Genomic DNA, 13297 nt, shown 5'->3' on the forward strand with positions numbered 1-13297 from the left:
ATAAATCCCCATCCCTAATCCTCCCGACTTCCCAGGGCCCACACCTGGCACTGCCTTCTATCTAAAGTATCTTGTGTTCGTATGGATTAAAAATAAAAGTAATATATTAAAGGAAAGAAAAACAAGAAAAAAGAAAGAAAAGAAAAAAGAAAAAAGAAAAAAGAAAAAGGAAAAAAAAGAAAAAGAACTCTTTGTGTTAAGCTCAGCCCCCCATCTTTATCTATGCTTAAATAGTGTAAGTCATTCTATCTATATTTTATTCTCGTCTCTTACTTCTTTGTTATTTACCCCAACCTCCTGTAGACTCTCCCGTTCCTCTTCCTTAACCTTGTATTCAGATAAACATTTATACAAATTTGTATAAACATCAATATACAATCTAGCTCAAAAATAATCCCTTCTAGTAAAATTTAAGCAGCGTGGATCATTCCACATATTCAAATATTACTTTACAGAAGAATAATCAAACTTTCCCTTCTAATAGGATTTAAACAGCATAAATAATCTTTCTTAACCTTATTTTCAAACAGTAATTCAAAATAATCTAACCAAACTTTCCCTTCTTAGTAAAATTTAAGCAGCGTGGATCAAGTATTACTTTACACAAAAGTACACAGCTTTACACAGCTGCCCATGTTGTTGCATTTTGTACCAGTTGAAGCTTCTGAATGCCTTTAAGGGAATCCCCATGTAAAGATGTTATGGTAGTCGATCAGAGTTTAACTACAGTATGAGTGACAGAGAGTAGAATGCTCAGATTTGAAGAAACAAAAGGTAACATTCCTCAACTTGGTACTCTCCAGAGCTAGCCATGCAGCATAATAGTTACAATCCATCTGGAGGTGTCATTTTGGAAAAGGTAAGATTAAAGATCTCTCTCTATATGGATCTTTACTTTGATTCTTAGCCTATTTCTGCCAGGCTGGACATAGAATCTGTTGCAGATTAAGTGTTGATAGTAACTTGAATACTGGGAAGTAAACTTGCAAATTTATATGGGCTGGCTAAAATTGGTAACCATATTGGTAACCATAAGTCTATATAACCTTATGTTTTATGCTCTATTCGGAGAAACAGGCGAGGACATAACATTTTATGTTACTGTCATACTATTGGGAGTTGTGATGTCTCCCTTGGAGACCTGCTTGAGGGAGGATGAGTTTATTCTAGGCACATCGAAAATGGGTTTAATTACTGACGCTGAACTGGCAGGATAAAGAGAATTTCAGCCTTTTGCGGGGAACGGCTTGCAAGTCAGTGAAGAGGATGGGGAAGAGCTGTTTTCTATGGTGGATCTCAGAGCACACAGGGTAGAGAAACTGAGGTCTGCCAGATTGCTCAGGAGAAGGCCCCACTCCTTTTGATGGGTTGCACAAGGAAGCTGTTTATTATGGCAGAGAGAGGGAGGCGTTGTTGGGAACAACATGTATGCTGTGTGCTTGTTTGCTTCCTGAACTTCTCCTGACAAGTGAGTTCTCGTGGAGGTACATTCAGTTTTGTCTGGTGACTTTGAGTTGGTTCTAGTGGAATTACTTGCTAGAGCAGTTTTGTATTTGTTTTATGGACTATTGGCCATCGCCTGGTGAACTAATCTTGGCTTGCTTGTGAATGGCTTATTGTTCAATGATTGAATATGAGTGTTTTAATATTTGTAAATCAGTGAGAGTTGCAGAATTGCAGTAGACTAAAAAAACCTAATGAAATATATCTGATCAACTAATTTTTAAATAATTTTATTAGCAAGATAGATCAAATAAATGAAGAAGAATGCTAATGTTTGGCAAGAAACTGTATGGAAAGAGAAAGAACTTCAGGGGAAAAATAAGCTCCATATGATATCAACTGCAAATTAATTTTTAAACTTATTATTAAACCAGAGCTATAGAGAAACCTGATCAGCTGTACCCTCTGGCTTGGCCTCTACATCATGATCTACATCAGTAGGTATTACTTAAAGTTGTTGGATATAACATGCAAGTAACCTAATGTGCTAAGTATTTTTTTCTTAACATCATCTTTTTTATAAAATTAATTGTTACAAAATTAATATATCTAAGATATATAAAGGTGCTGTCCCAAAATTATTTCCCATTATCGAAGCAACCGTTATGTTGGCCCATAAAAATAATAATAGATTAACATATCTTTGTTCCCTACACATTACAAGAACATTTCTCCCAGCTCCCAAAGCATTTATTTGTATTGCAAAGAACTTATGAAACCATTCTGGTATATCTTGACCCATTTGTGGTGATAAATTATAGGATGTTTTCAACATTTTGAAAAAGATGCGGTTGCCAAAAGCCATGATTTTTTAAGGACGCTTCACTAAGCAGGAAACAGCTTTGAGCAGAAAGCACTTGTGCACACAATACACATAAGTACATACAGAAAACGCATAGGTGTATTGTAGTAGCTTTAACTACATATAGGTATTACAGTTGTGTTGGACATTTCTGCTCTTTGTCCTCCTGGAGAGGTACCTGCAGCTTCCCATGCTGAATAGATTGTATTTCTTTTATATCCCAAATGAATTTGAGATCGATATCCTTCATTTGTGCTTGAAAAATATTGTCAAACCTTTCACTTTGCGATACTGTCATAATATTCTTCCAGTCTCCAACAGTTCCTGATGGAAAAAGGAGCAGATTGAGGAATCAATTATTGGTCCTAGCCTGTAGTGTGTTTTTCTGAAAAGAACCTCAGCATTGATCCTGAATCCTCACAGATCTACCCACCAATGGTGGGTTCCTACTGGTTCAGCCGAACTGGTAGTGGTTTGGTGGCCTGGGTCACTGGAACCGGCAGCAACCCAGGTCTGCCACGCCCCTGAACTAATTCTCCGGCGGCGCCATAGGTGCTGCCATCTTGTTTTTAGCTTCTGCACATGCGCAGAACAATTTTTATGGTACTGTGCTTGTACGCGCAGCATGCCCATGAGTGAACCGGCAATAGTGCCTGACGGAACCCACCCCTGCTACCTACCATGAAGGTCCCCCCACTGCCAGTGAGGACCATCTTTTTGGCCCTGTGTATTTGGTACAATTTTAGAAACACTGTTCTGTCTTCCCACAAGATCCAGCTGCTACCTTTATTCTCTCATAGTACATTTATTCATCAGGCAGTAGGTAAAAAAGTGAGTTTAGGACTCAGCAATAATCCCAACTGAGGTTTTTATAGTAATGCATTACTTTGGACAATTTTTTCAACAGGACACTGCACCCGTCATAAATATGAGTCAGTTGCCATGCACCTGAATTTTGCTCATGTAACTCTGGGGATGCTGCAACAGTCGAAAGTGTGAAAAATGGTCATAAGTGACTTTTTTCAATGCTACTGTAACTTTGAACAGTCAGTAAATGAACTGTTGTAAGTCGAGGACTACCTGTACAACATAAGCATGAATGAAAAAAATAAATAGTTCTTTGCTTAGCAAAAACAATCAGTTCTTGCCCAAGGGATCCACAAAATGGATTCTTAGTGCCTTATTGGATCTGGAAGTAATAAAGGTGGGATCAAAACCTAATAAATAAAAAAAACTGCACTTCTGAAGGAGCAGGAAATCCTCCCACCAGAGCCAGCTTTTGCTCAAGTTGCAGGGGCATTAGCGCTCTCTCTCTCTCTCTCTCTCTCTCTCTCTCTCTCTCTCTCTCTCTCTCCCTCCCTCCCTCCCTCCCTCCCTCCCTCCCTCCCTCCCTCCCTCCCTCCCTCTCCATCTCCCATTTCTCTCTCTCTTTCTTTCTTTCCTCCAACACAACCTCTCAGCCTGTTTCAGCCCCCTTTCAAAGCTACACCTCAAGTTCTGGAAGATCCAGGGGAAAAGCTTGATCAGAAAGAACTGGATTCTTCACTGCCCAAGCCAGAATGGCCCTGCAAGGCCTAGAGAATCAAGGCCATGCCCTTTCTGTTCAATGGGAGTTGAACTGATCCTACCCCCAGGAATCACGTGAGTGCAGAATTCGCCTCTCCTCACAGTAAACTAACATGGATTTTGCCTGCTGAAGGAGTGGAAATGTTCGTTGAACACTGAGGATGACATAGAACTACCTCAAGTATATGCTGGGGACAAGAAGTCAATGTCTTGACGACCCAAGAGAAAAAGAAGTGGTTTCTGAAGCATTTTTGTCCCCTGTTTAGATGCGAGAGAGGAAAAAAACCAAAGTTTGATTTTTTTCTGTCAGTATTACCTTTGCGTATATGCTTTACGTTTGTTAGTCCAAAACACTCTTCATATGTTTTCACAAAATTTGCTCTAGGGTCCGCTTTCATATTCTTGAATGTAGCCATCTCCACAACTTTGTCCACTTCCTGGCTGTTCAGCTCTTTTCCAATAAATTTGCATATTTTAAGTACTACGCCTCTAAGATCCTGGAAGAAGAATTATTTGCTTTTGGAATATTTCTACAGAATACCCTTAATTTGGAGTAAGCTCCACTGAACCCGCTGGAATTGATTTCCGAGTGAAAGGATTATATAGAATAGCATTAAAAGTTTTAAAAGTGTCATTTATTTCTTTATGCGGATAAAACGCTGGTGGAAATGAATTGGATGGAGATCCTGGATCTACACCTATATCAATTTCAGATGAAACAAGTTATGTGTGTATGTATGTGTTGCAAATAACTACATGCATATACATGCATAGATGTAAACACATACACACACACACCTGTATTGAAGTAATGGGACATGTTATATGATACCCTACTGCTTTTTCTCCATCCTATTAGGGCCAGTATTATCCTAATGTTTTCTTGATAGTTTTCTAATAGATTATTACAGATATCTATTATTTTTCAGATCAACAATTATAGATCTTATTAATGTATTTCAGCTCTTTATTGTGTTTTATATCTTACGTTATTCATCTAGAAATGTTATCATGAGCTGGACACCATATAAACCAGTGGTTCCCAGGTCCCACGGGGGGGGGGGGATTTGATTTTTAATGGGGGCAATTTGAACCTTGTTTAAACCACATTAATAGCCTTTTAGACTTCCTCCGCATGAATAAAGTTCACTTTTTGACTAAAGTAAGAATTATATGTCACAGGGGGGAGCATCAGCATTTTAAAGGGGCATGGCAAAAAAGAAAGGTTGGGAACCACTGATATAAACCAGCTAATCAACCAATTAGTATATATCCATTCCCATCATGCTTTTTCCTTGGGGAACAAGCAATGTTATGCAAAGCACACAAAAGGAATAAGGCAACCAGGAGAGGAAGAAATAAAACTATGGTTAAATCAAGCTAAATCAATACTGTGCACTATACCTTTCCAATCTTATCAGCTTCATCTAACTATCATTTTCTCTGTCTTCTTCTGCATCCATTCACTGTTCTTTCAAATATTTGTTATTTAATTGATCCTAATTAATATGACTAAGTCATTGCAACAAATGTGCTTCTCCTATATAGCTTACTCTCATTTGTATTTAATCCACATTCATTCAGCACTTATTAAATCTTAAGGTTGACTCTTCTTGTTTCATCACCTATTTACAGTTCCACTCAACTGAAGTTTATATTTCTGCTGACCAAATCTCAATTCCTTTTAACAAATTGAGCAAAGCATGCTCTTTTATGCAGTCATTTTCACTGTACTCTTTGTCAAATATTCCTTCTTGCTGGGCACCATATTATCTCCTACCTTTATACCTATCTATCAGCATTCGTACATTTTAAACTTGTTCTGCTCTTTAATTCAATTCTACTAATTGCACATATTTAACCATTTCAAAGAGTTCAATGATTCAATCCATATTTATATTAATTTTCAAGTCAATATTTCTCATTCTACATGTCTTCTAACTATCTGTGAGAATCATTTGAATTATCATCCAACAACATTATCTATGTATGTAGGCATTGTCTACATACATAAGTATAGGAATGTTCATATACCTATGAATGTCAACAAAAAAGTAGTTATTATACATACTAACGTATAATGGGAACATATCAGATTTTTGTAGATTTTGTAGATTTTATTAATATTTGTAGGCCGCCCTTTTCCCTGAGGGGACTCAGGGCGGCTCACATAAAATCGGGGAAGGGGAATACAGACATTAAGATAAGACATATAATAAAATAGTAAACAACATACATTCATCATTCGGGAGGGGAACTATCCTTGTCCCCAGGCCTGACGGGCGAGCCAGTTCTTCAAGGCTGTGCGGAAGGCCTGGACGGTGGCGAGGGTGCGAATCTCTACGGGGAGCTCGTTCCAAAGGGTCGGGGCTACTACTGAGAAGGCCCTCCTCCTTGTAGTTGCCAGCCGACACTGGCTGGCCGATGGTATACGGAGGAGGCCTAATCTATGTGATCTTATTGGTCGCAGGGATGTAATTGGCAGAAGGCGGTCTCTCAAGTATCCAGATCCACTGCCATGTAGGGCTTTATGGGTGACTAATAGCACCTTGAAGCGCATCCGGAGATCGACAGGTAGCCAGCGTAGCTCGCGGAGGATAGGTGTTATGCGGGTGAACCGAGGTGCACCCACAATCACTCGCGCGGCCGCATTCTGTACTAGCTGAAGTCGCCGGATGCTCTTCAAGGGCAGCCCCATGTAGAGCACGTTGCAGTATTCCAGCCTAGAGGTCACAAGGGCCCGGGTGACTGTTGTGAGAGCCTCCCGATTCAGGTAGGGTCGCAACTGGCGCACCAGGCGAACCTGGGCGAATGCCCCCCTGGTCACAGCCATTAAATGGTGGTCAAACGATAGCTGTGAGTCCAGGAGGACTCCCAAGTTGCGAACCCTCTCTGAGGGGTGTAGAATTTGACCCCCCAGCCTGAGTGATGGAATATTGGTCGAATCTCTGGGAGGGAAACACAACAGCCACTCGGTCTTTTCTGGGTTGAGCACGAGCTTGTTAACCCTCATCCAGTCCATAACAGCTTCAAGGCCGCGGTTCATCACGTCTGCCGCTTCATTGAGTTGGCACGGGGCGGACAGATACAGTTGAGTATCATCCGCATATTGATGGTATCTAATCCCGTGCCTGCGAATGATCTCACCCAGCGGTTTCATGTAGATGTTGAATAGTAGGGGGGATAAGACCGAGCCCTGAGGCACCCCATAAGTTAGGGGCCTAGGGGACGAACTCTGCCCCCCCACTAACACCGATATCAGTAGGGTTAATCAGTGACATCATCAAAGTAAACTACCAAAATCCATGGGGTAAAGTGGTTACTGGGCCTCTCCTTCCATCACTCATGCTTTGATCACCTTGTGGGTTGCTACATACTCTACATGGGGCTACAGTTGTACAAGCAGGCCTTGTTATAACCACCACTGTTTCATCAGCTGAATTGGTTACTAGTAAGTTCCAGAGCATAATTCAGGCTATAGGTATTGCCTACAGAACCCTACATGGCCCAGGTATTTGAGAAACCCTTGGTCTTTTGTAGTGCCTGTGAGACAGAGCTAGCTGTTTGGAACTTGTTGATCATCTCTAGCAGGACTAGGGAAGCTGGCCTTCCTTATTTGCTCTCTAAACAACCATTCTCTTAGAAATGAAACTCTTCTTCACTTTTTCTGCCTTGAAGTGAACTTTAAACACTTGGCTTTTTTCCCAGGCTTAGACTAAGCACATACAAACTCTTTATGTGGGGAATGAGGTGGAAAAGTGTTGTGGTAAACTGATGTTGTGGTAAATTGTAGAATGGAAGAGACCACATCAGAGGTGGGATTCAGCTGGTTTGGACCAGTTCACATGAACTGGTTGTTAAGATTCTGCGTGGTTCAGCGGACAACTGGCTGCCCCGCCCAGTCTGCCCCTCACTGCCCCGCCTACCCTGTCTCTTACAGCCACTTCTTTTCTTGCCTTGTCTGCTTTGGTCGCTCGCTTGCCTTGCTCGTCAGTCATCTCAGCTCCTCTAGACCCTAGATCACATAGCACCCCGAGCTCTCTGGTTTCCTCACCCGCTTTCCTGGCTCCCCAGCCAACACTCTCACTTAGGCCCTCTCCAGTTCCCTTGCTGCTTTCCTGGCTCCCCAGTCATCATGCTCTCCTGAGATACTGGCCCAACCCAACTGCTTCTCTCTGCTGCTGCTCTTGTTTTATGGCCTGCTGGAGCATCTTGTGCAGCACAGTGAATTTTAGCAGCTGTGAGCTTCCGCTTTGAGTCCTGTAAGTCCCATCTGGAAAGCACTGCGGCAGAGAGAAGCAGCATTTAATCTGGCTGCTTCTCTCTGCTGCAGCGCTTTCCAGATGGGTCTTAGAGGAAAGTGGCAGCGCATGGCTACTAAATTTCACTGTGCTGTGCAAGATGCTCTCCTGGCAGGCCACCAGCAAGAGCAGCAGGAAAGAAAAGCCGTCAACCTGGAGAGCACATGGGGTGTCTGCCCAAGCGCCCAAGGCATGCCCAGCACCAACAAGGGCCACAAGAAGCGGCTGCAGGATCAAGCAATATCTCATGGCCGTAGTGTTTCTTGTTGGGGTTGGGTGTGCCTTTGGCACTCGGGGAGATGCTCCATGTGCACTCCCTTTCTTCCAGAACTCGTGCAGGGTACCCAGGCTTGTAGGAGCAGCAACATTTTTCAGCTTGTTAAAGAGGACTACTCTGCACCAGACTTGCAGTTTCCAGCCTGGGCTGCTTGGAGGTAAAAGCATGCAATATGATCTCACTAAGCTCCTGGTTCCTCACATGCGTGCTGGAAGAAAATTGGCAGATGGACAGCTGCAGCCAGAGCCAGGCTTAGAGAAGCAGCAGACAGACTTCAGGATGCACAATCTACCCCTCAAGCTCCAAATGCCCAAACCAGCGAACTGGAAGGGAGATTCTCCATCATGCTGGTGTGTACATATGGACCAAATGGGCTTTTTGCTTTCCCCCCCCCCCACCTCACCATCCCGATCCAGCGCAGCACCGACAGCCCAATGGAGGCAGAAAACAGGGCGTTTCCATTGGCCCTTCTCTTTCCCCCACAGCCTCCTTTTGCTTGCATGTGCCAGGCAGGCTCGGCAGGCAGTCACGATCTTTAGATGGGCTTTTATTTTGTCAGCCCTGGGGGGGGGGGGGAAGGTGCTTGGAATGGTACATGGGAGATTGCCCTGTCTCTGCAGCATTGCCCCACCTGCATTGCACCACCTTGTCATGAGTGATGTTGAGTTGGCCCACTCAGTCACATGATACTACCCCAGCCACGCCCACCCAACCAGTCACTAGGAAGAACCAGTTGTTAAATTACTTGAATCTCACCACTGGACCACATAGATCAATTCAAGATCATTGTTGACTGCAAAGGAATACTGATCAGCTGTTTGCCAGCTAGCAGAGCATTGGAGACTCTCAACAGTGTGTTTCTTGGGGCAACAGTAAATTTATTGATTTTTTAAAAAAAATGCCAACGGGCAGCAAAGGCTGTTTGGCAGGTTCTATATTGTGCCGACCTGCCTTAAGGTATATCTGTTGTTTTCTGATATAAAATTATTTGGTTTTATTGATTTGTTGCATTTTAATTTTGTGAATCTACCTACACTTCTCCCCCCCCCCCCCAATCCGTTAAACATGTGTTTAAGGAGCTGGTTTTAAAACTCAACACCCACAAATACCTCTATTAGATTTTTATTTATTTCCAAAGAGGTCAAAAACAAGTTCAATAGTGTCATGCCTAGTGATGTGCAGTCACTAGAGGCAGGGGAGGCGGGGCCTCACCAGTCTCCTGAGGAAAAGGAAACAAATTTTAAAATAATTAAAAAGGCCAAGGTAGTTGCTCCCAGACTCCAATTCACAGTGACTCTGAGTCTGCTTAGTGCTAACTGTTGGAGGAGGCTAGAGAACTATGGGCCTCCTTTGCATAAGGAATTTTTTGCCTTTTAAGAGTTAACCAAGTTGCGCGTTTTGCTTGTCTTTCCAGCGCAGGGGTGCAGGCCAGGGAAGACAGGGTTTGGGGGCCCAGAGGAGGAAGGGGTGATCTCCCCCTCCGTTCATCTGTCCCGCTGCAGAGCTCCTCCCGGGGGAGGGGGAGGCAGCGAGTGCGCTGATCCCCGTTTGCAAGACCAGCCCTCCGCCTTCTTGTCCCGTTGGGAAGGGGGGTGGGAGACAAGAAGGGGGCAGGCTGGCCTTGCTGCTTGCATTTCCCCTATTCCCCCCTATTTCTCTAGGTGCAGAGAAAGAGCCAGGCTTCAGAAAGGAAAGGGTATTTTTAATGATTTTCTTTTAATGATTTTTAATGATTTCCCATTGAGGAAAAGGGGAGTTTTAATTCCCCACCAGTAAAAAAAAAATGTTTAGTCTTTGAAGGGCTCTTGTGTGACATCTGCCTGTGTGTGTGTGTGTGTGTGTGTGTGTGTGTGTGTGTGACATCAGTGCCTCACCAGCCATAAACCTCTGGTCATGCCCTAGCATTACCCCAGATCAATGCAATCATGTGGAAGGTTACAATAATGATTCACTTTAGGGCTGGGTACCAGCCTTTCCTAATGGATTACAGAGGTCATCCTACCAGTCATATTAGGTAGGATGACCTCTGTACTATCATGGATTTTGTCTGTTTACCTCAATGATGTCTAATGATTAAACTACTGATAAACTTCCACTAAACTTCCACAAAATTCCTTAAATATATTTTCTACGAATATATTAAACAGCCCAAAGGGACATTGTTTTGTCTTACTTCCTCATCAACCTTGCACCATTCCCTTAGCACTCTTAAGAAAAAGTCACCTTTTCAGCTCCACACCTGGATAAAAATTCCATCATTCAATGCTATGCCTTTTATTTATATATGTTCTAAATCATCCAATGCACTAATGTACACCTATGCCTCTAATAGCAATGCCTCAGTCAATCACAGCTTCACATTAAAGAAAGTTATTGCACTTCTGTGGAATTTGAAAAGTTGTTTGCTGGATAATTCCCTTGTCAAACTCTTAAAGAAGGATGAAAAGAGAATAGGAATAGAAGAATGGCGTTTTCTTGCTGTATTTCCTCTTCAGGAACTTGATCTATCCAAAAGCTTTGGAATAAACCCTTTTTTCCTCTTGTCCTTTCTCTATACACTTCTTTCAGTTAAAAAAAAAAATCCCTGTCTGAATCAGCTCTAAAAACACTGCTTAGTTGCATAAGCAGAGAATTAGCAGGACTTTGATTTTCAAGTTCTTGGCAAAAACATGTCAAACTGGAATAGTTTATGTTGAGTGCAAAAGAAAAACATGCACAAACTCTTCTGTCCTTTAAAATGTAAATATTAGTTGTTCAGAACATTCACAAATGTTCAACCATAGATACAAACAAACATTACCTACAGCTGCATCTCTATTTGTCTAGGTCTATTCCTGAATCTATTGATCTTGACAAAAGAATACGGTGTTTTTCAGAGTATAAGATGTTCCGAAGCATAAGACGGACATTAGTTCTTGGAGAAACTATGAAAACAAATAAATATTTTTTTGCCTCTGCCTACCAGCATCCATCGGTATTCATCTGGCTAGCATCCTTGCAGCAAACAGCCTGGTCAGCTTCAGCATGTTATCGCAGGCTGATTCAGCATGAGCAGCTGATTAGCAATTGGATTGGCCTCACAGAGTACTGCCAGTCAGCAGTTCCAGGCCTCCATGCACCGCCTTTTTGGCTTCCACGCATCACATTTTTGGCCTCTGCATGTTCTGTTTTAGATCCATTCCAGGCTGCCGGGATTCCCACAGTACATCGCTGCTAATCACTACCTCCTTATGTCGTATTTTCAGCCTCCATGTGCAATGTTTTTGGCCCATTGCAGGTGGCGGGGATTGCTGCCGCCGCTGATCCTCACTAACTGGAACTGGCCAAAAACGCAACACACAGAGGCCAAAAATGGGGCACGTGGAGCAGTGACCTGTGGCGATGTGCTGTGGTGATCCCCGCAGCCTGGAACAGGTCTAAAGTGGGGTGTGCGGAGACCGAAAACCTGACATGTGGAGGCCGAAAACGGCCAAAGGGTGGGGGCCGATAGGTGTGTGGGGCTTTGGCAACATTCACTGTAGAAGACACACAGACATTTCTACCCACTTTTGAGGGGGGAAGCGGGTCTTATACTCCGAAAAATAGCGGGTCTTATACTCCGAAAATAGTGGGGAAAGAAGTGAATAGTCTCACCTGGATCATTTCTTCATAGCACAGGAAGAGAATATTTAGTTCATTCCGATGTGTATACCAGCCTTTCACATGATCAAAGACCAAACTGCTAGCAACTGTTGGTTCAAGCAGAGAATGGAAATAAGAGTGGTCGTACTTAAGTTAATTCTGATTCCTCATAAGAGCTATAAGGAAAATATTTCTCTTTTAAATATTATATACACAAAGCCAATGTCAGTAATTCATAATGATTTTGAGGATCACTTCTTTCTAAACAGCATGCATTATAAAATTAGAATAAGAACTCTTTGGAAATGTCGAAAAATTGCTAAGGATATCAACAATCTTTTTTGCATTTTAAGGCACACAGGGGGGGCATCAACTGTGTGTACAGAGACTGCTTGAAATTATGACAGCACTGAAAGGGCTTATGACTCCTACCTGAATTTATGACTGCTGCCATGTCCCCATGATTGTGTGAACAAAATTTGGGCTCTTGGGAATCTGCCTGCTTTTACAAGGGATGCTATGATGGCTTCCTCTCCTATATTCTTGCTGTACTGTCCCACTGGGTCCCAGGCCATAGTTTGAGAACCCCTGGTTTAATGCATTTCCTCTAGTGAATCCTGTTAGAACCTTATTGCTACTGTATGTTGGCTGACATGGATTTTATTTTAATAGAGAGAGGTGATGGTTCGTGAGTGTTCAATTTTTTTGCCACACAAACCAACGAGAAGCAATTGTGCAAGGTGAGATTTAGCCTGCAGTTTCATTGGCAAGGGAGGAAACTTTGGGTTCATTAGGTCTAAAGTTGTCCCCTATTGTTGAAATGCTTCAAACTGAGTGTTGTCGTTGTTAATAACTCCAAGGAAACATATTAGCAAATCAGCCCTTTTTGATAGTGTTGTGATAAATATTTTATTTCCATCTTACCATTTCCAGATAAGAATCTTTGCATGTATTCCTCTAAATTACATGCATTTACCATTCCATGGAACGAGTTGCGATAATGAAAAAAGGACACTAAAATGTCTTTTGGATTTCGGTACACATAAATCACCTGCAAAATATATATTATATGTAATCTGTAATAAATACATTCATTTTTAATAAACTGAGGATACCTTCTAAAGTACATTGAAAAATGTTCTTATTAAATTATGTAAATAATTTCCCTTTTCCTGAAATGTTTCCCTTTTCCTGAAATAAAGTATATTTCACTGGCCCATATTTTAT

The 13297-nt window shown here is 42.2% G+C and overlaps 1 protein-coding gene across 1 annotated transcript in view; it reads right to left on the reverse strand.

Moving 5' to 3' along the window:
• Positions 1-897: 897 nt before the first annotated feature.
• LOC116507276 (cytosolic sulfotransferase 15-like) overlaps positions 898-13297 on the reverse strand; it is a 36878-nt gene continuing 24478 nt past the window's right edge. Inside the window, exons 10-13 of the mRNA XM_032215308.1 lie at positions 12995-13121; positions 12083-12177; positions 4188-4368; positions 898-2629 (exon numbers count right to left, since the gene is read on the reverse strand). Of these exons, the coding sequence (XP_032071199.1) occupies positions 2436-2629; positions 4188-4368; positions 12083-12177; positions 12995-13121 (597 nt within the window). The 3' untranslated portion in view covers positions 898-2435. The remainder of the gene's footprint in view (positions 2630-4187; positions 4369-12082; positions 12178-12994; positions 13122-13297) is intronic.

Source organism: Thamnophis elegans, chromosome 4 (genome assembly GCF_009769535.1).
Source record: "Thamnophis elegans isolate rThaEle1 chromosome 4, rThaEle1.pri, whole genome shotgun sequence".
Taxonomy (NCBI): Eukaryota; Metazoa; Chordata; class Lepidosauria; order Squamata; family Colubridae; genus Thamnophis; species Thamnophis elegans.